The 25,537-nt window shown below is 49.9% G+C and overlaps 1 protein-coding gene and 1 long non-coding RNA gene across 2 annotated transcripts; one reads left to right on the forward strand and one right to left on the reverse strand.

Moving 5' to 3' along the window:
- Positions 1-410: 410 nt before the first annotated feature.
- LOC129528644 (uncharacterized) lies at positions 411-24,815 on the forward strand. Its single transcript, XR_008673909.2, has 3 exons — positions 411-656; positions 8,808-8,882; positions 23,316-24,815. It is a non-coding gene; the product is annotated as an uncharacterized lncRNA (long non-coding RNA).
- LOC101133169 (napsin-A-like) lies at positions 4,599-15,650 on the reverse strand. The gene is made up of 9 exons (XM_019015698.3): positions 15,474-15,650; positions 8,340-8,481; positions 8,131-8,254; positions 7,823-7,941; positions 7,312-7,511; positions 5,868-5,990; positions 5,631-5,775; positions 5,105-5,203; positions 4,599-4,899 (listed from the first exon to the last, which is right to left on the reverse strand). The coding sequence occupies exons 1-9, from the start codon at positions 15,554-15,556 to the stop codon at positions 4,642-4,644; spliced, it is 1,293 nt and encodes a 430-aa protein (XP_018871243.2). The 5' UTR covers positions 15,557-15,650; the 3' UTR covers positions 4,599-4,641.
- Positions 24,816-25,537: the final 722 nt, after the last annotated feature.

A 25,537-nucleotide genomic window follows, 5' to 3' on the forward strand; every position in this document is an offset into this window, starting at 1 on the left:
GGAGAGACCGACGGGATTGGGTGGGAGGAGGAGCGAGGTATCGGGGGCGTGGCTTGGGGGAGAGGAACCAAACTGATTGGCCTGGGGGAGGTGGGGCGGGGCTGTGGCTGGCAGGAGTGGGGCGGGCACTCTAACGCGACCCAGCTGGACGAGTCGGGGCCGCCAATGAGACGCAGCGATTGGCTCTTTCTAAGAGAGCAGGGCGGAGGGGCGGGGCGGGGCGTCAAAGGAAGCGGGACCGGTTACTACTAATTGTGTTCGGCAGCACTGGTAGCCAGGGGAAGGCGGGGCTAGATACGAGAGAAACCTTACTGAACTAAAAAAAGTGCGGGCGGGGTAGAGGGAGGAGGGGACACGTCCAAGCTATTTAAAGAAGCCCGACTGGCCTGGAGGGGCGGGGTCACCATGAGAGAGGCCGTCCTGATTGGGCTGAGAAAGGGGCGGAGAGAAACAAAACAGATCGCACGCCCTCACCTAAAACACCGCTAGGCAGGACCTGGTGGGGAGGAGCATTGCTTGGAAGAGACAGGGCCGCAGAAAGTAGAAACAGTCCAGATGAGACTGCACTGGGGCGGGAACTAGAGATGGAGGACTCCCGCGCAAGGGGGACAGGCTGGACTGAAAGAGGACACGGGAAGAACAAAGACTTAGACTCGGTGAGAAAGTGTTGAGACTTGAGAGAGTCCTGGAAACCCGAGAGGGTCTGGATAGGCCTAAGGGAGAGGGCGGGGCTGAGGCTCCAAGGCGGGCCTGGTTAGTCGGGGCTGGGCCCGGAGAATGAGTGTCCGGATGGATGAGTTGTACTGAGGAAGGTGAGTGGGGTCGACAAATGGAAAACGTCTTGAGGCAGGGCGCAGGGGCTCACGCCTGTAACGCCAGCACTTTGCGAGGCTGAGGTGGGTGGATCATTTGAGGTCAGGAGTTCGAGACCAGCCCGGCCAAAATGGTGAAACCCCGCCTCTACTAAAAATACAAAAATTAGTCGGGCGTGGTTGTGGGTGCCTGTAGTCCCAGCTACTCGGGAGGTTGAGGCAGGAGAATCGCTTGAACCTGGGAAGTAGAGGTTGCAATGAGTCGAGATCGCATCACTCCACTCCAGCCTGGGCGACAGAGCGAGACTCTGTGTCAAAAAATAAATAAATAAAAGAAAAAGAAAACGTCTTGAATGGGCGGTAGGAAAGAGAGACTAAGGGAGGAGCGGGGCTGTGAGGGGCTTGAAACCAACCAGGGTAGGCGAGGGCAGGGCAGGGCTAAGGGAGGGTAGAGGAACGGGAGAGGTGGGTCCCAGGGGAACAATGAGACTACAAAGAGTACAAAGCTACTGGGCTGGATGGGGGGAAGGGACCTGGAACGGGGAGTCTTCGGGATCAGAAGACCTGGGAGAGGGCACTGCCTAAAGGTCACAGGGTCTCAAAGGGCGAGGCGAGAACTTCTAACTAGGGCTACACCGCGGCGGACTGCAGATTGGAGGACCGAGGGTACATGAGGACTGGTGAGGAAGGGGGAGGGGAGAGGCCAAAGCGCCAGGAAGCACCGTCAAGACTGAGGCAATAGGCAGGACCGATAAAAAATGGGGTGGGCTAGGAGTCTCAGAGGTCGGGTTCTGGGGAAGAGTGGAGTGAGGGGCGGGGCCAGAAAAAGGGGACCGCCTCGGAGCGGGCCGTCCCCGCCCCCTGGGCGGTCCTAGGCTCCGAGAGGCAGAGCGCAGGCTCAGGGGGCTGGGGCGGGGCCAGCGGCTGCGGCTGGGGCTGCGGAGGGAGGAGGCGGCGCCTGCGGGAGCGAAGGGGGCGGGTCAGGGGGCTGCGGGCGCCCTCCGGCCGCACAGTTTCTGGCCCGCCGCTTCCTGCTGCAGGTGCGGCGGCTGGTTCGTATCGCCTCCCTACCCCATCCCACCCCCGCTCCCGTTTCTGGGTTTCTTGGCGTCTCTTTTTCTCCCTTCTTGAGTATTTGTGCCGCCGTCTCTGTTCCCACCCCTCTGAGTCTCCGACCCCTCGTTTGTAAATCTGCCCTCCTGGGTCTCTGATTCTGCCCCCCTCCTTCTGAGTGCTCCTCTTCTCTCTAGGCCTCAGTCTCTCCTCCCTGGTGTCTCAGTCCCCGCCCCCCACCCCAGCTCCCCCGAGTCTCTTTCTCTTGGTTTCTGTACCATTTTATCAGGGGTGTGCCTCTCTGTCTGGGGCTCTGTACCCCACTCCCTGGGTCTTGTGTCCCTGTCCTCTACTCCCTCCGCGCAACCCGCTCTGTCCTGCCTCCTCTCCGGGTCTCTGCCCTTTCATCTGAGTCTGTCTCCTCCTTGCTCTCTGACAACCTCTTTCCCCTCCCCCTTCTTCTTCCCCTTCTCCCCATCTCTGGTGTATTTCCCCCTCCTTCTTCCCCTTCTCCCCATCTCTGGTGTATTTCCCCCTCCTTCTTCCCCTTCTCCCCATCTCTGGTGTATTTCCCCCTCTTCCGTCTCTTTCCCTCCTCTGTCTCTGCTCTTTCTCTTGCTGGCTCTCTGTTCTTCTCTCTCTCTCTCTAAGTTTCTGCCTCTTCACTTTCTCTATGTCCCCTCCCTGGGTCTCTATTCCTCCTATGTTTCACCTTCTTCTGGGTCTCTCTCTTTCTAGGTCTCTGTCTCCACTTCCTGGGGACCCTGTCCCCCTCTCTCTGGGTCTCCGTTCCTTTCTCTCAGACCCCCCATCACCCTCTCTAACCCCCGTCCTAGCTGGGACTGCATCACTGCAGAGAGAGTTGCAGAAGTGGGGCCTGTCCTGCAGCCCAGGAAGGTCGTTGCCCTCACTCCCCAGACCCAGGGCTCTCCATTGCACCCAATCCATCATGTCCTTCATCTTCTGATGGAATCCAAGAGGGCACAGAAAAGACATAGGTACTTCCTACCCCTTCCCCGAATTCTGGTGCACCCCCAGGCAGAAGCAGCGAATCCTGAGGTGAGGGACTGGGCTGGGGCTGGATGAGGCTCCTGGGCAATTGGGGGTGGGGTGGTGGAGGCAGGAGCAAGGGCTGGGTAGGCACTATGGGCTAGGTAAGGACCTCGGTCAGCCATCCTCCTCCACACTCCCCCCTCAACCCTGCTTTTCCCTTCTGCTTTTCACAGCAGCCAGGCACGGTATCAAGTGGCTAAATCAGCGTTTTTTTGCAGAGGTCAGAAGTGTGGGGGAAGGTGGGGGCTGTGGGGAAAAGGGGCTGGAATAAGGAGGAATGTGCGATGCGACTCAGGATTAGACTCAGGATTAGAGGCCATGGGAGGGGAAGAGGCAGCGGGCCGGGAGTAGCAGGCTGGTCCGTCCACATTCCATCAGGCCCTGGGAAACTTGGATGCCAGCACTCCCTCATGGCCCTCCACAGACCCCACCAGGGTCTATGGGAGGATTTGTGAGCCTGGTCTCCACCCACCCATTAGAGAGGAGGGGGCTTCTGGAAGCTTCATGAGGGCTCCAAATACTGGACACTCAGCTATGTTCACAGACCAGGAGGAAGTAGACTCGACTCTTGACTAGGGACACCAGGAGGGGAGAGGCCAACGTCTGTCTACGTTTTCAGTTCCTTTCCCCACCCCTGCTCCTCCCAATCCATCCGTTCCCAGGCCCTCAAGACACAAAATTCCTGAAAGCTCCAACTCCCATCTACGTCATCCTCGGCGTCCCCTGATAACCCTCCCTCCCCCATTACCCCAGGCCCTGGAATTGGGGAAGGGTCTTCCCTCCCTGACTTCTAGGACCCCTTCCTTGTTCCTCTGCCCCCATTCCCACCCGGTTCCATTCGGAGCCTTGGTCTCTGGACACCAAAGGTGAAAATGTGAGGACTCTGCCTACGATCCTTCCTCCCCTAAAACCCTCCAAGTACCTTGGCCCCGAAAGCTCAGAGTCGAGGGGAATCTCCCCGCTATAATCTTTGGGTCCCTGGATCCCAAGTCCCCCGTCTCCAAAACTAGGATTCGGGCTGTCTTACCGCCCCCGGACCCTGAGCCTTCGCCCCCTCCCCCGTACTCACCCCAAGTCGAGGCGAGGTGGGGATGGGGGAATCCGGGGCTCGAGATGGGGGGAGGGGTGACCCAGCCCCGGCAGCTCTGGGCAGCAAGAGGCTGCGGAGGGGGGAGTGACATCACCGCCGGAAGAGGGGCAGCACCGCTCCCCCAACCCAGGGGCTTCAAGCTCCGCCTTTATGGCGGACCCCGGGGTCCTGGAATCCCAAGGCAGAGAGGAGAAACAGGAGACGAGGTCCGAGGGAACGGTATCCCCGCCCCTTAGAACAGGAACTGGTAAACCCTTACCAATTACAGCCACCCCCGACTGCCACCTGTGGCTGCCGTCGCGACCTGTCGCCTCCCACGCATGTTGTGGCTGCGCCCGCCCCCGTCAGGGCGTGACCACGGAGTGGACTACAACGACCGTGATGCTCCACGGAGCCAGGAGCCTTTGACGAAAGGCAGCGTAGGCGAGGGGCTTCATGGGACTCGTAGTACAAGACCCATCACAAGGGTGCGCCGTGGAGAAAAGGGGTGATACCCTTCGCCTCCCTCTCTTCCTCAACTCCGTGGGTCCATGCACAAAGCTTTCTCTTCAAAAAGTACGCTCTGAAAAGAAGCAACCTAGGCAGGTTCGTTCAATGGAAATATTGGATTTTTACTGAGTAGCGCTAGCTCTGCTACCCGCTGCGCATGCGCATTACGTGGGCGTCACCCCGGTACTGCGCCTGCGCGGTCTCGCGCCTTCCCAGGTCCGCTCCGCGAGGGCGAGCGCGCGCCAGTCCCACTCGTGCACCGCTCTTCATGTCCCCGCGGTCGAAGACGGTCACATACGCCCCCAAGAAAACGTCGCCGAGGATCCACACAGGTACTGGAGGCGAAGCGATGTCCAAGGCCCGGAAGCCGGACAAGCAGAGGCGGACGTCACCCTGAGCAAACTGCAAGGCGACAAGGCGGCAACTGGGTGTCCAGGCCGCAGGAACCACCATTTCCCTGGAAGTCCGTGCTCTCTCCGCCCCCAATCCCGGGGACAAGAAATGTTTCTGTGGCCCCTTCCAGCCCTAGTGATGTCCAACTACCAGCTCCACCCTCTCAACTCCAGTCATATTACATCACTGTGGCGTCATTATGACGGACACCTACCTGGATGACGTAATCCTGGGCCGTGAGATTAAACCAGACACCCCCAATGAGGAGTGAGACTGCGGGGAGCTTTGGGATTTCTGAGCACCGGATGATGTACTGGGGGAAGAGAGGAACAAGTGAAGATGGGAGATTCCTGCTCTGCTCAAATCCCGTCCGTGGCTCCCCAGTGCCATGGAGTAATGTTCATATTGAGCACCTGGGTATTCAGCACCGTGTGTGGACAGCCCTGTTGCTAGGCTCCTCTCATCTAGTCCCAAACAAAACTGCATTATCATCTCCCCCAACCCCCCCCCCCCCCCACCACTCCCACCCCTACTTCACCATCCACTGAGCCACTTAGCATAGACACTTGGGAAGTATCTTTGCTTCCTCCCACCACTCTCCGGCATGTCACTTAAGAAGCCCAGTCCCCTCTGTCCTGGATACGCTCTAGCTACCTGCTTCCCATCCTCAGGCCGCGATGTTCGCCATCGAATTGCCATCATCCTCCCCAGGACACACCCACCAGAGACTGGGACCTCACCTCCCCAGCCAGCAAGGGGATTCCCCCAATGGCTGCATGCAGGGCCCGGATCTCCTCAGTAGGTCCTACGACGACAGGTGTGCCTGTATCCAGGATGGCAGCACAGCCCTGGGCACAGAGAGTCAGCCGTGAGCCCACCTTCACACTGAGGGGGAAGGAGGCAGTCATCAGAGGCAGGGTCCTAGGAGTCCAGGCCCCCAGCCTCCAGCTCCAGACCCAGGAGACCAAGTCCCTCACCGCTCCATGTGGATCTGCCAGTAAGCGGGGACTGTGACTGGCACGAAGGTGAGGGGTGGGATGTAGTGTGCCGGGTCTGAGCCCCCCAGGACCAGCTCTCCTCCATCAGCCACTTCAGGGTCCCTGCAGGGGCAGAGTGTAGAGGTCATTGTCGCCGGCCCTCCCCCGCCAGCCCTAGGAATGGCCAGGGATGGGACTTCCTGCCAATTGGGTCATTTTTGGGGTTCTAGTTGGGGCAGTGGAATGCAGGCAGGGCCGAGATGTTGGGACTGGAAACAAGAAATGAAGGGAAATGGTGCTTTTCTTGATGGAAGTTAGGACTTTAGGATGATGGATACTTCCTGAAGTGAAGAGGAGACTTCTTCATTTGGCTGTGGAAGGTAGAGCTTTTGGGGGAAATTCCTGAGCTGAATATCATAGTAACCAGGCAGACCAGTGGAGTCTCAGAATTGGCTCAAAGGTGTGACTTGTACAGGAGTGGGGTGGCTTCCTGGGAAGGTGCATAGACTTTCTGAATTGCCTGCTGTGGTATCTAGAAAGGTGTTAGACTTCCTGAGCTGGCTGAGAGTGATGGGAACAGGGATGGAAACTTCCTGGAAGATGTAAATGAGTGGGACCTACCGAGAGCTAGGTGGAACTTCTTGAGTGGGTTGGATGTCAGGGTAACTGAGTGGGCATTGGACTGTGTGTGATGGGCCCTGGGAGGGAAAGTGAAGACTTCTCGGGTGGTGGGTGGGACTTCTGAGCTTAAGATTGACCTTCCTACCAGGTGGGTGGGGCTTCGTGAATTCAATCAGGCATTTCCTGACTTCTGGTCAGTGTTCTCAAATGGGATTTGAGCTTTATGGTGAAGAGAAGGTTCCTGAGTATTTGGTTGGGTGGGGCATAGAATTTCCTAGTTTGATTTTGAAACTCAGCATATTGAACTGTTGGTGAGTTTCTTTAATATGTCTTAAGTTGTCACTTAAGCTCTGGGGCTTATGAATAGGGTTGAGGTGTTTCTTCTGTTAGGTAGGTGGCTACTTCCTGAATGAAGGGTGGGATTGATTTTTTTTTTTCTTTTTTTTTTTTTGGAGACGGTCTCTCTCTGTCACCCAGACTGGAGAGCAGTGGTGTGATCTCGGCTCACTGCAACCTCCACCTCCCGGATTCAAGCAATTCTCCTGCCTCAGCCTCTCAAGTAGCTGGGATTACAGTCATGTGCCACCGCACCCAGCTAATTTTTATAGTTTTAGTAGAGATGGGGTTTCACCATGTTAGCCAGGCTGGTCTGGAACTCTTGACTTCAGGTGATCAATCTGCCTCAGCCTCCCAAATTGCTGGGATTACGGGCATGAGCCACCGTGCCTGAACTGGGACTTTATGGAGTAAGAGACTTCCTGAAGGAGGGCCTCACTTCCTTCTGGGGAATAGGACTCATAGATAGGTGCACCCTCCCCAGTACCTGTTGAGGTAAAAGGAGAAGACAGGCTTATCCAGTAGCCCCTGCTCCACCAGTACATCCAGCGGGGGCCGAACTCCTTCCACAGACAGAATGGGAAAACCGAGGCCCAATATCCCATCGGGGCGGGAAACAGTGAAGACCAGGCTGGATTCCCACAGAGCTTCCCCAAAAATCACTGATGCACCCTTGATTCCACCAATCTAGGGGTAGATTGAGATGTGACCAGTTACTTTTGGGAGGACAATAACCACATGTCCTGAGGTCTCCCAAACCAAAGCATTAATCCCAGGTCTGGGGACATCTGGACCCAAGCCCCCAACTGCTTAGCAAACTTTGCCTCTGGACTTGAGAGAATTCCTATCCCTTCACCCAGGAACCCCTCCCCCTCCTTGAGAAGCCCCATCCATCGGCTCGGGAAGCCCCTGCACCTCAAGCCCCTCCCTAAGCCAGATGATCTTAGACAACAGGGTTCTCCCAGTCTCGAGGCTTCCTGGAGTCAAAGGCCACTCACAGTCAGCTTGTCCTCACTCAGGATTCCATCTACCCGCCCAGTTCCATATTGAATGGCAAACTTGGTCCCATTGGGCTTGAAGGAGCTGGAGGCATTGGGATTGAAGCGGTGGTGGAACCCTAGGTCAGAAGTCAGAGAGGTGTCACTGTGGGAGGGGAGCTTTCCGAATGCCTTCTGCCCCTTTAACCTTCTGACCTTTGAGGGTGTCAGAAAAGAACAGTTCCTCAAAAACCTTTGGGAAGCTGAGGCCCAGCCCCGCCTTCTCCCTTCACCCCCATTCAGCCTTATTCTCCCACATAGAAGCTCACAGCAGGGCACACTGAAGAAGTGACATCTCCTGGACGGGACCCAGAGATTGGAGGAGCCAGTGTCAAAGGCAACAGTGAAGTTTTGTGGAGGTGTTCCCAGCCCAATTTCCCCAAAATACTGGGCCTGAGGAGGCAAAAGAGGAGACAGAGTCAATGAAGAGTTTGGCTCAAGGGCACAGGAGTGGGGGCTGTGTAGGGCTGTGACTCACATCCAGGAATTTGGAGAGAGGTACCGAGGCAGGCTTGTCCCCAGGGGATGGGGCCCCCAACTTGGGGAGCTCTGCTGGTTTTCCCCATCCCCTCAGTAGGTTCAGGGTCCTGCGTCCAGGGTGGACTTGACGAAGAGGGATCCTGTAGGGTATGAAGATGATGAGAATTAGGAAGCCGCCCTTCCTGGAGACCCTCTAAAATAGACTTACCCAAATGGAATATGATGACAAATTCAACATTTCCAAGGCGCTACAATAGGAGTCATTACCAGAAACCCTACAATAACAACCTCCGGGAAACCCTAGCACAGAAACCATGATGACAAATATCCCCAAAGACTTTACAGGAACAAACCATCCCAAACAGAACTTCCCAGTGGTATCCAAGTCCTTAAAATAAGCCATTCCCAGGGAATTGACATTCTCAAAGTTTTCCCAAGACCCTAACATGAAATCTGACCTTTGCAGAAGCCCTCAGATGGTGGCCCTTGCATGCTTCAGTTCATGATGTTGGAGACTGTTTCCCCACCCTTGCGGAAAAACGTAAGCATGAAATCTTAATTTCACTCTTTTTTTTTTTCTGCAACCTCTGCCTCCTGGGTTCCAGTGATTCTCCTGCCTCAGCCTCCCGAGTAGCTGGGACTACAGGTACGCACCACCACGCCCAGCTAATTTTTGTATTTTTAGTTGAGACGGGGTTTCGCCATGTTCGCCAGGTTGCTCTCGCACTCCTGACCTCAGGTGATCCACCTGCCTCGGCCTCCCAAAGTGCTGGGATTACAGGTGTGAGCCACTGCGCCCGGCTGAGACAGAGTCTTGCTCTGTCGCCAGGATGGAGTGCAGTGGTGTGATCTCGGCTCACTGCCGCTTTTGCCTCCCAGGTTCAAGTGATTCTCCTGCCTCAGCCTCCTGAGTAGCTGGGATTACAGGCACGTGCCACCAGCTAATTTTTGTAGACAGAGTTTCACTGTGTTGGCCAGGATGGTCTCGATCTCTTTACTTCGTGATCTGCCTGCCTCGGCCTGAGCCACAACAGCATGAGCCGCCGCGCCTGGCCTGAGGAAAGCTTTTCTAAGCATGAAGGCAGGATCAAAAATCATGGGGGAAAATATTAATAAGTGTGACTCAAAATTGACAGCTGTTGGCCAGGCACCATGGCTCACGCCTATAATCCCAGCACTGTGGGAGGCAAAAGCAGGCAGATTACTTGAGCTCAGGAGTTCGAGACCAGCCTGGGCAACATGGTGAAATGCTGTCTCTACTAAAAATACAAAAATTAGCCAGGTGTGGTGGCACACACCTATAATCCCAGCTTCTTAGGAGGCTGAAGCGGGAGGATTGGTTCAGCCCAGGAGTTCAAGTCTACAGCTACAGTGAGCTATGATCTTGCAACTGCACTCTCCAGCCTGGGCAACAAAGCAAGACCCTGTATCTAAAATAAATAAATAAATAAAATAAATAAATTTTAAACCCTTGTACTTCCCCTCTACATACACACACAAAGCTGTAAATAAAGGCAAGGACAAAAAATCTGGGGGAAATAATTATAAGTTGTATATTAAGAGTTAATATTCCTAATATGCAAAGAGCTTCTACAAATAAATAACAAGATAACCCAGTCTTGGGAGACAGTTTTTCTTGAGTCTCTCACATGTCTGCAGAGCACTGACTTGTCTTTTGAAGGATTTTGTGTAGTGAACAGCCTTGGAAGAGAGATAGCATCTCTTTCTGGAGCAAAGGGAAGGCAGGCTTATGATGCCTTATAAAAGATTTAAGCTCCCTATGCTCAAGGTTCTATTAATATCATGCACCACAGTGCATGTGCAGGTGTCATCTGGCCTTCTTCATTTCATCTTGTGGAAACGGGCTCAGAAAAATAGGCCAGCTGTGGTGGCTCATGCCTGTAATCCCAGCACCATGAGAGGCCGAGGTGGGAGGATTGCTTGAGGCCAGGAGTTTGAGACCAGCCTGGACGACATAGTGAGACCCTGTCTCTACAAAAAATAAGAAAGCCAGGTCTGGTAGCACATGCCTGTAGTCCTAGCTACTTGGGAGGCCCAGGAATTCAAGGTTACAGTGAGCTATAATCATGCCACTGCACTCCAGCCTGAGCAACAGAACAAGACCCTGTCTCAAAAAAGACACAAAAAAAAAAAAAAAAAAGAAAGAAAAAACTGGCACACGTACTAATACTCTTGCTACTACTATTGCTGGGAGTAATAAACTGCCCTTTGTCTCTGACTTGGGAGTCTTGGGTCTTCTATGAGCAGCCATGAAACTATGGCAAACTAACTTCATAGTTCTTGACACTCATTAGGAAAATGGACAAAGGACATAAATTGCAAAAGAAGTACAAATAAATTCTAAATACATGGAAAGATGTCATCAACAGTCATCAAAAAAATACAAATGACAACAGTGAGAAACCTTGTTTCACCATACCAATTGGCAAAGAACTGAGAATACTTATTGTTGATTAGGTTTGGCAAATGTGTATCAAATGCTCGAAAATTGTACCCACCATTTAACCCAACCCAGAATTTCATCTATAGGAGATCACTGGATGAGTGCACAGAGGTGGGTTTATGAGGCTGTGCCTAATTTTGGAAACTGGAGACAGTCCAATGATGAACTGCCTTTGCAAAAACTATAAGTGAGAAAATTAGGACAGTGAAAGAGATCTGATCTAAACAACCGCTACCTTGCCTTTAACTTCCAGACTGCCCTTGGTCATTCCTGGGCTTAGGCCAAGCTAACTTTGGGAGACAGTTTATAGTTTAAATGGTAATAGTCCATCCCCAAAACTAAACCACCTTTGTAAAGCTAATGAAGTACCACCAGGATAGGAGGATGAGAGGAGCATGAATTCTGCTAAGGTGCAGACATAAATGATTACCAGTCATTATTCCAGAGGTCAAAATATTTGCAGCTTCCCCAATTACTCCTGCAGATTACATCACTACTGTAGAACCTGATTGGCCTTTTGAGACTAAGGGTTTTTGCATTTCTGGTGATGCCACCCAGACCTGCCAACCAGTCCTGTGGCTCCACCCAGAAGCAGACTATTTTCCAGGCCCCTATGAATGATTACATCCTTGACCAATCAGCAGCACCCATTCCCAGGCCTGACAAACTATCCTTGAAAAACCCTGGCCTCCAAATGTTAGGGGAGGCTAATTTGTTGTTTTCGTTTTGTTTTTTTATGAGATGGAGTCTCACTCTGTCACCCAGGCTGGAGTACATTGGCATGATCTCAGCTCACTGCAACCTCCACCCCCTGGGTTCAAGTGATTCTCCTCCCTCAGCCTCCTAAGTAGCTGGGATTACAGGCACCAACCACCATACCCGGCTAGTTTTTGTATTTGTAGTAGAGACGGGGTTTCATCATGTTGGCCAGGCTGGTCTTGAACTCCTAACCTCAGGTGATCCACCCGCCTCGGCCTCCCAAAGTGCTGGGATTACAGGCGTGAGCTGCCATGCCCACCTCTGATTTGAGTAATAATAAAACTCTGGTCTCCTGCTCAGCCAGTGGCTCGGCATAAATTAAACTCTTTCTCTATTGCCGCTTTCCTATCTTGATAAATTGGCTGTATCTGGGCAGCAGGCAGAAAGAACCAGCTAGGCGGTTACAGTGGCCAACAATGGGTACAGCTTAGTTCTGCTTTGGAACATACATAGAATGGAACCCCATTCGACCTCTAAGAAGGAGGAAGTAGCTGTCTATACCAGTCATTCTCAAACTTTAGCATGACCCAAAATCACCTACAGCAGTGGTGTTGGGCAAATCTTTGTGTAGAGGCTTTGCAGGCCAGACGGTCTCTGTGGTAACTATTCACATCTGTCCAGATAGCATGAAAGCAACTGCAGACAACAGATGCTATGGAAATGAATGCGCATGCTGACTCCAGTTTTGTTAGAGACAGGGTCTCTGTTGCCCAGGCTGGAGAGCAATGACACGATTGTGGCTCACTGCAGTCTCAGACTCCTAGGCTCAAAGGTCATCTTGCCTCAGCCTGCCAAGTAGCTGGAATCACAGGCATATGCCACCACATCCTAGCTAATTTTTTTTTCATTTTTTGTAGAGATAAGTTCTTGCTAAGTTGCCCAGGCTGGTCTCAAATTCTTGGCCCCAAGCAATTCTGCCTCGGCCCCGCAAAGTGCTGGGGTTACAGGCATGAGCCACTACATCTGGCCTAGATTCCCTTTAGCTTATTTGTAAAAGGGAAATAGCACGCAGGGTTTGACCCTCAGGCTCAGTGTTTGCCAAGCCCAGACTCAGACGGCTGGTTCAAATTCAGATCTCTTAATAATTTTTAAGTAGATCTGGGATAGGGCTTGAGAATTTGCATTTCTAACAAGGTCCTGGGCCATGCTAATGCTTTGGTTTTGAGACAACATTCTGAGACTCACTGTTCTTTGCATTGACTTGGAAAATGTCCGTGATATATTAGGTTTGCAAAGCAGACGAATAGGGAATGATGAATTCATTGAACCTTACACCAGCAACATCTATACTCTCAGAGTCCTGGGAGAATTTCAGATTGTAAATCCTTACTTATTCAAAGATCTTACTGAGGTGGGAGGATTACTTGAGGCCAGGAGTTCATGACCAGTCTAGGAAACATAGTGAGACCCCCCCATCTCTACAAAAAAAGAAAATCTTTTAAAAAAGCTGGTTAACAAACATAATATGCAGTAATTTTTAAAATAAATTTTATATTTAATGATTTTTTTGTAGAAAGAGATGGGGTCTCACTATGTTGGCCAGGTTGGTCTTGAACTCTTGGCCTCAAGCAATCCTCCAGGCCTCTGCCTTCCATAGTGCTAGGATTACAGGTGTGAGCCACCATGGCTGGCCTCATGCAGTAATTTTTTGTTTTTTTTTGAGATGGAGTCTCGCTCTGTTGCCCAGGCTGGAGTGCAGTGGCATGATCTCAGCTCACTGTAAGCTCCGCCTCCCAGGTTCACGCCATTCTCCTGCCTCAGCCTCCTGAGTACCTGGGACTACAGGTGCCCACCACCACGCCCGACTAATTTTTTTGTATTTTTAGTAGAGTTGGGGTTTCACCATGTTAGCCAGGATGGTCTCGATTTCCTGACCTTGTGATCTACCTGCCTCGGCCTCCCAAACAGCTGGGATTACAGGCATAAGCCACCACGCCCAGCCTGCAGTAATATTTTTGTACCCAATTTTAGTCACTCCTTGGAGCATGACACCCTCACTCACACCTTTGCCCTCACCCCTCATGACTCAGTCTTTGAAAGGCACAAGAACGAGAAGTGGGGAAAACACTTTCCGGAAAATACACCCCTCCCCCTACGAAGAGCCCCAAGGGGTAAGGAGAAGAGAAGAGAAGAGGGGAAGGGAGAAATTGGGGAAGCATCAGAGGTAAGGTAGGGGGAGAACTTCTTGGGTGGGGTCCCCAAAACTGGACTTCTTTTTTTTTTGAGACAGGACCTCCCTTGTTGCCCAGGCTAGAGTACAGTAGCTCAATCATAGCTCACTGCAGCCTCAAAACCCTGGGTTCAAATGGTCCTCCCACCTCAGCCTCCCAAGTAGCTAAGACTACAGGCACCTGTCACCATGCCCAGCTGACTTTTTTTTTCTGTAGAGACTGGGGTTCTCACTATGTTGCCCAAGCTGGTCTTGAACTCCTAGCCTCAAGCAATTCTCCTACCTTGGCCTCCCAAAGTGCTGAGTTGACAGTGGTGAGCCATTGTGCTCAGACAAAAAAATAGACTTCTTGAGGCCTAAACAATTTGGAGGGTGTGAATGTGGGGGAGTCTTAGTTTAAATGTCACATGCCTTGGTCTCCAAGATGGCGGGAATGTGTCACATGTCTGGAGACCTCCGTAACTGGTCATCAGAGCTTGGAGTGGGATCTGCAGAGGCCTCCAAAAAAACATATCCAGAGAAGAAGGGGAGGGTTCCTCACTCAAGAGTCTTAGTGAAGGCCGGGTGCGGTGGCTCACGCCTGTAATCCCAGCACTTTGGGAGGCCGAGGCGGACAGATCACGAGTTCAGGAGTTCAAGACCAGCCTGGCCAACATGGTGAAACCCCATCTCTACTAAAAATATAAAAATTAGCCAGGCATGGTGGTGCGTGCCTGTAATCCCAGCTACTTGGGAGGCTGAGGCAGGAGAATCGCTTGAACCCAGGAGGCGGAGGTTGCAGTGAGCCGAGACCATGCCACCGCACTCCAGCCTGGCAACAGAGTGAGACTCCGTTTCAAAAAAAAAAAAAAAACAAAAAAAGAGTCTCAGTGTTGGAGGATCTGGGACTTAAAAGGGCTCTGGGCTGGACATGGTAGTTCACGTCTGTAATTCCAGCACTTTGGGAAGCTGAGGTGAGAGGATTGCTCGAGCCCAGGACATGGAGACCAGCCTGCAAAACATAGGGATACCCTCTTCTTTACAAAAAATTTCAAAAATTAGCTGGGCATGGTGACACATGCCTGTAGTCCCAGCTACTTGGGAGGCTGAGGTGGAAGAATGGCTTAAGACCACGAGTTTGAGGCTGCAGTGAGCCATGATCGCACTACTGCACTCCAGCCTGGGTGACACAGCAAGACCCAATCTCAACAAATAAATAAATAAAAAGAAAAAAATTATTTTAAAAAGGGAGCTCTGAGCCAGACGTGGTGGCTCACGCCTGTAATCCCAGCACTTTGGGAGGCTGAGGTGGGCAGATCACCTAAGGTTGGGAGTTCAAGACCAGCCTGATCAACATGGAGAAACCCCATCTCTACTAAAAATACAAAATTAGCTGGGGTGGTGTGGCACATGCCTGTAATCCCAGCTACTTGGGAGGCTGAGGCAGGAGAATCGCTTGAACCCAGGAGGTGGAGGTTGTGGTGAGCCAAGATCGTGCCATTGCACTCCAGCCTGGGCAACAAGAGTGAAACTCTGTCTCAAACAAAATAAATAAATAAAAGGGAGCTCTGATCTTAGGAGATGTCAGAGTAGAGCCCTCGGGGTGAGAGCCCACTTTAGAGATCTGGAAAGCCAAGAAAGAAGAGTCAAGGATCCTGGGTGCCAGGTTTGGGAATCACTGAACCAGGAGCCCCAGACTTAAAGGGCAAAAAGCAGAGAATCCCTCCCAGGTTTGGGGGTGGCAAATGGGGTCACCGTACCGGATCAGTGTGGCCCCAGCAGGCTCCACGTTCAGCAGAGGCAGCAGCAGCAGCAAGGGTAGCAGCAGCAGTGGTGGAGACATCGCTGGGGAGCAGGGTGTGAACCCAGGCTTCCTAGTTTTCTTTCCCCTGTGACTCCACCCTGTTTATGCCCCACCTCCCGGTTTAGGAGGTGACCAGAACACGAGGTCTCTCAGCAGGTGACACAGGGGGACAAGGATGTTTTTGAAGATTTGTGCAGAGTATTTGTGTAGTGTCAACAAAAGTTGTATCCTGTGTCCTTAGTGCTCCTCATTCCCTACTTGGGGGGTGGTGGTCGTGGGGTGTCCTCTGCTGGGACTGCCTCCCACCCCCCATCCTTTAGCCTCTGTCACTTTTACTTCTCACTTTCACATCACTTTTCTGAGACTCACTAACCACAGTGTTTCCTTGGCCAAGTGGGAGGGACCAGCAGGTGTCTGTGAAGGGCCTGGGGAAGGGAGAGAGGAACTGATTATAAGCCTGCCCTCCCATATGAAGTGGGACTGCCTGCGTCTGAGGACCCAGACTCTTATTTGTAGGTGAAGTATGTTTCTTGTAAGCAACAAAACATTGGGTCTTCTTTTTCATCCATTCATCCGTTCTATATCTTTTTATTCGAGAGTTTAGTCCATTTACATTCGATGTTGTTCTTGATAAGGACGTCCTCCTGACATTTTGTTACTTGTTTTCTGGTTGTTTTGTAGTATTCTCTTCTTTCTGTCCTTCTTTCATGTTATTTATTTATTTATTTATTCATTTATTTTTGAGACAGAATCTCATTGTCGCCCAGGCTGGAGTGCCCTGGTGCAATCTCGGCTCACTGCAACCTCTGCCTCCTGGATTCAAGCGATTCTCGCCTCAGCCTCCCGAGTAGCTGGGACTACAGGCGCGTGCCACTGCACCTGGCTAATTTATGTATTTTTAATAGAGATTTGGTTTCATGATGTTGGCCATACTGATCTCAAACTCCTGACTTCAGGTGATCCACCCGCCTCAGCCTCCCAGAGTGCTGGGATTACACACGTGAGCCACCACACCTGGCCTCTGTTTTCCTTTTAGAGAAGATAATTTTCCTTGGTCATATGATTTAATTTTTTGCTTTTTTTTTTTTTGTATCTGTTGTATGTTTTTTGATTTGAGGTTACCATGAGGCTTGCAAATATTGTCTTTTTTTTTTTTTTTTTTTTTTTGAGATGGAATCTCGCTCTGTTACCCAAGCTGGAGTGCAGTGGCTCGATCTCGGCTCACTGCAAGCTCTGCCTCCCGGGTTGACGCCATTCTCCTGCCTCAGCCTCCAGGGTAGCTGGGACTACAGGCGCCTGCCACCACACCTGGCTATTTTTTTTTTTTTTTTTTTTTTGTATATTTAGTAGAGGCGAGGTTTCACCGTGTTAGCCAGGATGGCTTCGATCTCCTGACCTCGTGATCCGCCTGCCTTGGCCTCCCAAAGTGCTGGGGTTACAGGCGTAAGCCACTGTGCCCTGCCATAAATACTATCTTATAACCCATTATTTTAAGCTGACAACATAAACTTAACACTGTTTGCATAAACAAACCAACAAACCAACAAACAATAAGAAAATTAGTAAAAACTCTACACCTTCACTTTGTCCCCAACTTTTTAACTTTTTGTTGTTTGTACTTATATCTTATTGTACTGTCTATGTCTTGAAGAGTTGTTGTAGTTATTATTTTTGATTGGTTCATCCTTTAGTTTTTCTACTTAAGAGTTGTTCACACACCATAGTTATACTGTTACAATACACCATGTTTTTCTGTGTGCTTACTATTAGCAGTGAGTTTTGTACCTTCAGATGATTTTTTTTTTTTTTTTTTTGAGACAGAGTCTTGCTCTGTCACCCAGGCTGGAGTGCAGTGGTGTGATCTCAGCTCACTGCAAGCTCCACCTCCCGGGTTCATGCCATTTTCCTGCCTCAGCCTCCCGAGTAGCTGGGACTACAGGCACCCGCCACCACATCCGGCTAATTTTTTTGTATTTTTAGTAGAGATGGGGTTTCACCGTGTTAGCCAGGATGGTCTCGATCTCCTGACCTCGTGATCCACATGTCTCCGCCTTCCAAAGTGCTGGGATTACATGTGTGAGCCACCGCATCTGGCCCAGATGATTTTTTTATCACTCATTAACATGCTTTTCTTTCTGACTGAAGTACTCCCTTTAGCATTTCTTGTAGGACAGATCCGGTGTTGATGAAATTCCTCAGCTTTGTTTGTTCTGGGAGAGTCTTTATTTCTCCTTCATGCTTGAAGAATATTTTCACTGGATATGCTATTCTAGTGTAGCAGGACAAGCCGTGGACAAAACCCCACAGACACCGAGATAGTGAAGGAAGTAGCTTTTAATCAGCTGGAAGCATCAGCAGACTAGCATCTTAAAATTCGAGCTTGTTGAGTGCACAATTTCTGTCCCTTTTAAGGGTTCACAACACTAAAGATTTTACATGAAAGGACCGTGATTGATTGAGCAATCTAGGGGGTATGTGACAGGGGCTGCATGCACCAGTAATCAGAGCGAAGCAGAACAGAACGAGAAGTTTCACAATGTCTTTCCATACAATGTCTGGAATTTATGCATAATCGGTTGCTAGGTCATGGGTTGAATTTTAACTATCAGGCTAAGGTCAGGCAGGCCCAGGCCTGGTTTTGGGTCTGGTTTTGGGTCTGGTGCATGGCGCCGGGCTGCCTGCCTTTGGTTTCGCTTCCTTGTTTCTTCTTAAAACAGGTACTGAGTATGAAACAATATAGAACAATATGGGGGGGTCTCTTTCTCTCTTCTCTCATTTCCCCCCTTTGAGACTCTCACTCATGGTATTAGTGGAAGTTCTCACTTTCATTTTTACTACTTATGTCTTCCTGTGCAATAGATTGATAGTGATTCAAATAATATACTCGTGCTGAAGCATTCTGGTGAACTAAGGTAGTGATGAAGCTTTTTATCATTTGAAGAAGTATAGGTAGCAAACAAGGGAGTAGTAAGCGGATTCCTATTACTATTATAACTCCTGTTATAAGAGTTTTAAGCCCTCCTATTGCTGGGAACCAATTTCCAAACATGGCCTCAGGATCAAATCCGTGCCACACTCGCACCGTACATGTGCCAGTTTTGTTATATCTTTAACTATGTCTTCAACTACTTGCCCTTGATCATCTATGTGGAGACGGCAATTAGTAAGGTTAAATTTTCCACAAACTCCTCCTTCAGCTGCTAGCAAGTAGTCGAGAGCTAGTCTATTTTGGTAGATAGCATTCCTCATCTGAGTCTCTTGCCAGGCAAGAACAGTCAAGGCTTGACCAGTTTTATTAGTAATAATTTCTAAAACAGCTTGCAACTGTATGATTCAGTTGAGCATGTAGATGGGGGTCCAATATCCCTACCAGCCATCTTATGCCCAAGTGGCGGGCCCATAGTATTGTATAATTCTTTCAGGGGGCCATCATCATCTTTCCAGTTACCTATGGCTATGCTTCGTTTTTCACGGGAAGCATAGACAGGGAATCCTAAGAGTTTGTTGTTTTTATGGGCAGCAGGAAGAAAGATGGTTTAATAGTGCCAATTACACAGCTACCTGTCCACTGATCAGATAGCTTAGCATAAGCTCTATGTCCACATATCCAGTATAACCCAGTAGGGGCAGTCCAGTCCCAGTGGAATTCTGGGTGGGCCTAAACAGTCTGCAATTTTGGAAATTTACGGAATGGATTTTTTTCTGTGTAATTGGAACTCCACCATGTAACTGTTTTTGTGGTACCATTATACAGTTTTTGTCCAAGACAACTAACCTGTCCTACGGGATGAGTGAATTCTTTTCCTTCTCTAGCTATGCAACATTGTCCAATAATTGAGGCTTTTGGAACCCAGAAATTGTCAGGGTGGTTCTTTTGGGCCGAGAATTCATTAGGAACTGGGTCTGTAGGAACTAATTCTCGGGCTTCCCATGGCCACTGATCTCCTGTTACAGTTGCTCCACAAACATAACACGAAGTGACTTTTAGAGACTGGGCTACATGCTCGGCTAATTGCAAAAACAAATGTCTAGTTTTTCCTGGAATTTCAGGTACTGGCACATTTAGTTCATCATAGAAAGTGTGAAATACTGGCTCTGGAGAGCATTTTCGAATCTCTCCTTTTATTAAAATGTTTACCCTAGGGTCTAGTCTTTTTCCATCAATGCCTAGAGATAAGTATTTTCCTTTTTTCCATTTTGGGTCTGAGGGGCTTGTGATTACTAATTTTAAAGGGTTGCAGCTTCCACTCATGCAGGACAGGCTTCCTTTCCCTTTTTGGAGCCAAACAGGATCGTTTTCATTTTTTTTTCCCCAAGTAGCCTAAATGACACAAGACCAGCACCCACATTCCTTTCCACACAATCCTGATTCATGACAGATGTACTTATTTTCGGTCATGGAGTTTTTTCCTAATTAAAAGAGCCACATCCTGCTCCTAACTTATTGCTATTAATGACAGCACAGCGTCAAATCTTAAGATTATGCATTTGGGCACCCCTTTTTCTTCTGTTCTGGCTAATACTTTACTTGTATCATTTATGAGTCCCTGCCAGTGTTCAGTCCTTAATCTTATTTCAAAAACTGTGGAAATGGGAGGTTCAGAGGGGTCATAGCACACATCGGGCTGGTCACTTCCTGGATCACAGACTTTGTACTGAGTGTTATTATACAAACATGTTCCTTTTGGAATTCCTAGGCATTCATGATAACTATAGAACAAAAAGATTGTCTTAACTTGTCGTCCTGCCTCAGTGACCTGAGGTATGCACTGAAAGCAGTCCTCCGTGTGGGAAGAAGCAGTGGAAGCTTTTACCACACAAGTCCGTGTTATAAGGAAAGTAAGTCCCACGACGATTTTCCTCATGCTTCGGCCGCGAATAGGCCAGTCAGCTTCCGGGTGTGACTGGAGCAGGGCTTGTCGTCCTCCTCAGGGTTACTTTGCAGGGATTGTCTAGGCCTGGTTTGGCCTCCCAGGTTCCAGTGGCTGTAGGCTTTCCGCAGCTGTGGTGAATCCCGGCCGGAATTCCTTCTACCTTCACAGCCGCGGGAGTGGTCAGGATAACGGTCTGGGGTCCCTTCCACTGTGGCCCTAAGGGAGCTACGTTCCGGTCCTTGATCCACGTGCGGTCACCTGGAGAAAAAGGGTGAACTGGGGAGAATAAGCTGACCGGGCACCTCATTTACCCAAGTTGAGATTGTCTCGGTAATTTTCCCCAAGGCCTGTAGCTATCGCTGCAATTCAATTTCACCCAACTCTTGGGGAGTACCCAGAAGCCCTCGCGGCATAGGAGGAGGCCTATGATATAATATTTCATAAGGGGAGTGTCCTGTTTTCTTAGAGGGGGTGCACCTGTTTTAAACAATACCATAGGAAGGGCCTGTATCCATTTTAATCTTGTCTCTTGACATACTTTCCTTAAACTATTTTTGATAGTCCAACTCATTCGCTCCACCTTCCCGGAACTCTGAGGTCGGTAGGCAGCATGTAGACTTGTTTGTACCTGTCCTTCTTGGGAAGGCTTTCCAGGTATTCAAAAGGACTTGAGGATTGTGATCTAAGCCATATCTGTATCAGGGGGCCTCCCAAGCCTATTAATGCTGTGGTTTTTGTTTGTTTTGTTTTTTTGAGACAGAGTCTCACTCTGTCACCCAGGCTGGAGTGCAGTGTCATGATCTCAGCTCACGGCAACCTCTGCCTCTCAGGTTCAAGCGATTCTCATGCCTCAGCCTCCCAAGCAGCTGGGATTACAGCTGTGTGCCACCACGCCTGGCTAATCTTTGTGATTTTAGCAGAGACTAGGTTTCATCATGTTGGCCAGGCTGGTCTCAAACTCTGGGCCTCAAGTGATCCATTCACCTCAGCCTCCCAGAGTGTTGGGATTACAGGCGTGAGCCACCACACCCGGTCTGCTACGGTTCTTGCAGACTCATAGAGGTATTGCCTTAGTGGTCTTGGATAAAATCCAGAAGAATTATCTGGATTACCAGGCAGAGGCTCTTGTTCTCTTCTTTTACTTTCTCCCAAACAGAGGGAGCTGAGCTACCTGGAGGTGGGGATAGGGTGACACAAGCACCACTGTGGCCAGTAGCACTGGGACTGCACTGGGTCTCGACCAAAGCCCACTATAACCGCTACCTGGCTGCTGGCTATATTTGCTTAAGGCCCTAGGGCTCTAAAACCAGCAGGTTCCAAATGCAGCCAGGCTTATATCCTTTTCGTCAGGGCAGCAAGTTTCCCAAAGCTCTGGGTGGGTCCAGAAATGCAGTCAGTAAGCCAGGGACTGGAGTCAAAAACCTTAGAAATCTACCTGGTGTCTTGTTCTACTGTGGCTGAACTGGCTCTCAAATCACAAGACGCTTAGCCGGGTGTGGTGGCTCATCCCTGTAATCCCAGCACTTTGGGAGACTGAGGCGATTGGATCACCTGAGGTCAAGGGTTTGAGACCAGCCTGTCCAACATGGTGAAACTCCGTCTCTACTAAAAATACAATATTAGCTGGGCATGGTGGTGCATGCCTGTAATTCCAGCTACTCAGGAGGCCGAGGAAGGAGAACTGCTTGAACTTGGGAGGCAGAAGTTGTGGTGAGCCAAGATCGCACCATTGCACTACAGCCTGGGCAAGAAGAGCAAAACTCTGTCTCAAAAAAAAAAAAAAAATCACAAGACACTGTCTTTCCCACTCTTCCCTCCCTTTGCCACAGGCAGAGGTGCCTCACCCCATGGTTACCACAACCATAGGCTCAAGGGGAGTACTGCCAGGCTTCTGCCAAAGTTCACTCAAGGCCCGAGGACTCTTCAATCAGCTTCTAGTGAATGCTGCCAGGCCTAGGACTCACCCCTCAGGGCAGTGGGCTCCCCTCTGGCCCAGGGAATTTCCAGAAATGCCATCCTAGAGCCAAGATCTGGCATCAGGGATTCCAAGATCCCACTTCTCCTCCACTGTGTCTGAGCTGGTACCTGAGCTGAAAGACAAAGTTCCTTTTACTTTTCCCTCTGCGTTTCTCAAGCAGAAAGAGTCCCTCACTGTAGCCACCATAGCTGGGAATGTGGTGGGTCTCACCTGAAGACAGCATGTCTCAGAGTCTCACCGAAGGCCAATAGCGTGTAGTACCTGGCATCACTGCTTGTTATTCAGGGCCCAACGGCTCTTGAGTCAGCAGGTGATAGAGCCTGCCAGGACTGGATCCTTCCCTTCAGGGTAGCTGGTTCCCTTCTCGCCCAAGGTGTGTCTAGAAATGTCATCTGGAAGCTAAGTCCTGGAATGGGAGGCTCATGACTCTGACTCGTGTCCCATCCTACTGTGTCTGAGCTGGTATCCAAGATGCAAGACAAAGTCCCCTTTACTTTCCTCTCCTCTCCTTAAACAGAAGAAAAGGGGTCCTTTTTGGAGCCACAAGGTATGCTACCTGGATTTGGGAAAGGAGTGGCACAAGTGGCCCCTTAGCTGCCGAGGTTGGTGTCTTAGTAGGTCATGTGCCCCCCAAATCCAATGGCTTTGAGTCCAGCTCAGCACCAGGACTTGCCTAGGAGTTGCAGTCCTCATGACCTAGACTGCCTTTCAACTTTATTTAGGACCCCAGAGCACTTTAGCCAACAGTGGTGTGGCTTGCCAAACCTCACATTCCGACTGTTGGGATGGGCGATTCTCCTCTGGCTTGGGCTGGTCTAAAATGCTCACTCCAGGAGCAGACAGTCTGCTGAGTTCAGGGCAGTTTTGCTTTCCACTGTGACAGGGCAGCACTGAGTTCAATGCAAAGTCTCAAAATCACTGCACTCTCTCTCTCCCAAACACACAGCTTCTCTCTGTGCCATGCAGCTACTGCCAGGGATGGAGGATGGCTGGAATTGGCAACTAAAGACTGTCCTCCTACCCTCTTCAGTGTGTCCTTCAGCGATATGAAGTTAAAACCAGGTATTGTAAATGCTCACCTGATTTTTAGTTCGTATGAAGGTGCTTTTTTCCTGTAGATTGTTGTTAAATGCGGTATTCCTGAAGAGGAAATGATTGGTGGAAACTTATATTTGGCCATCTTGCTCCAGCCCCTCTCTAGACATTCTCTTACTGTTTTATTTACTGAAACAGACATACACACACACAAATAAAAATCACCCATAGCCCCATCATCTCTAAAATGTATAAAAATAATTTGCACTGTCTATCTGTTCACCAGTCCCTCTTCTCCCAGATTAAGCTTCTCAATTTTTAACAAGCATAAGAAATCTAGTTAAAATGCAGATTCCTGGGCACCACCCTCAGCTATTCTAGTTTGGGAGGCCTAGGATGAGACCCAAGAATCTGCATTTTTAAACAAATTCACTGATCGGCTGGGCGCAGTGGCTCACACCTGTAATCCCAGCACTTTGGGAGGCCAAGGCAGGCAGATCATGAGATCAGGAGTTCAAGACCAGCCTGGCCAACTTAGTGAAACCCCATCTCTACTAAAAATACAAAAAATTACCCAGGTGTGGTAGCGGGCACCTGTAATCCCAGCTACTCAGGAGGATGAGGCAGGAGAATTGCGTGAACCCGGGAGGAGGAAGTTGCAGTGAGCCGAGATCTCGCGACTGCACTCCAGTCCGGGCGACAGTGTGAGACTCTGTCTCAAAATAAATAAATAAATAAATACAATAAAATACAGTAAAAAATTTTCACTGATCATGGAGCCACAAAGATGTCTGAGAAACCCTATTCAAGCTCTTTGGCTTTCTAGGATAGATTTGCATGTCAATATCAGCATGCACATTTTTTTTTGTTTTTTGTTTTTGGTATTTGCTTGTTTGTTTTAGTAAATAAAAGCTGCTGTAATTATTGATCTGCAAGTGATTGTTTTTAACTTAACCATATTCCCTGGACTTCAGAAAAAAATTGACATAACTTATCTACAGTAAAACACATGAGTCTGAGGCCAGGCGTGGTGGCTCAGGCCTGTAATCCCAGCACTTTCGGAGGCTGAGGCGGGCAGATCACTTGAGGTCAGGAGTTCAAGACCAGCCTGTCCAACATGGTGAAACCCCATCTCTACAAAAATACAAAAATTAGCTGGGCGTGATGGTGTGCGCCTGTAATCCCAGCTGCTTGGGAGGCTGACGCAGGAGAAATGCTTGCAGAGGCAGAGGTTGCAGTGAGCAGAGATCATGCCACTGCACTCCAGCCTGAGCAACAGAGCGAGACTCCGTCTCAAAAAAAACAAAACAAAGGCCAGGCGTGGTGGCTCATGCCTGTAATCCCAGCACTTTGAGAGGCTGAGGCGGGCAGATCACCTGAGGTCGAGAGTTCGAGACCAGCCTGACCAACATGGAGAAACCCCATCTATACTAAAAATACAAAATTAGCCGGGCATGGTGACACATGCCTGTGTAGTCCCAGCTACTCGGGAGGCTGAGGCAGGAGAATCACTTGAACCCGGGAGGCAGAGGTTGAAGTGAGCCGAGATCGCACCATTGCACTCCAGCCTGGGCAACAAGAGTGAAACTCCGTCTCAAAAAAAAAAAAAAGTAAAACTTAGCCAGGCATGGTGCCATGTACCTGTGGTCCCAGCTGCTCTGTAGGCTGAGGTGGGAGGATTGCTTGAGCCCAGCAGCTTGCAGATGCAGTTAGCAGTGATTGTGCTACTGCACTCCAGCCTGGGTGATGGAGCAGAAAATAAACTAATAATCTGTTTCCCAAATGTCAATAGTGTCAAGGTTGAGAAACCTTGCTGTATTCATTCCTCAGCCCATCTCATTTTCTTGATTTCAAAATAAGTTGCAGACAACAGTATTCTTCAGTGCATATACTTCACATACCCATTCTTTTAAACAGGTTTTAAACAGCTACTTAGTGTTTCAGAATACAAATGTAACACTACTTCCAGAACTGATTCTCTACATAGATTGCTCCCCGTCCTTTTTTTTTTTTTTTTTTTTTTTTTTTTGAGATGGAGTTTTGCTCTTGTTGCCCAGGCTGGAGTGCAATGGCGTGATCTTGGCTCACTGCAACCTCTGCCTCCCAGGTTCAAGCGATTCTCCTGCCTCAGTC

Source organism: Gorilla gorilla, chromosome 20 (assembly GCF_029281585.2).
Source record: "Gorilla gorilla gorilla isolate KB3781 chromosome 20, NHGRI_mGorGor1-v2.1_pri, whole genome shotgun sequence".
In the NCBI taxonomy this organism is placed as follows: domain Eukaryota; kingdom Metazoa; phylum Chordata; class Mammalia; order Primates; family Hominidae; genus Gorilla; species Gorilla gorilla.

Coding starts and splice junctions, on each gene's coding strand:
- LOC101133169 (XM_019015698.3), bottom strand. CDS start 15,556: ATGTCTCCACCACTGCTGCTGCTACCCTTGCTGCTGCTGCTGCCTCTG. Junction 5,776..5,867: donor TGGCAGATCCACATGGAGCG/GTGAGGGACTTG, acceptor CTTCCCCCTCAG/TGTGAAGGTGGGCTCACGGC. Junction 5,204..5,630: donor TCCCCTTGCTGGCTGGGGAG/GTGAGGTCCCAG, acceptor CTCTTCCCCCAG/TACATCATCCGGTGCTCAGA.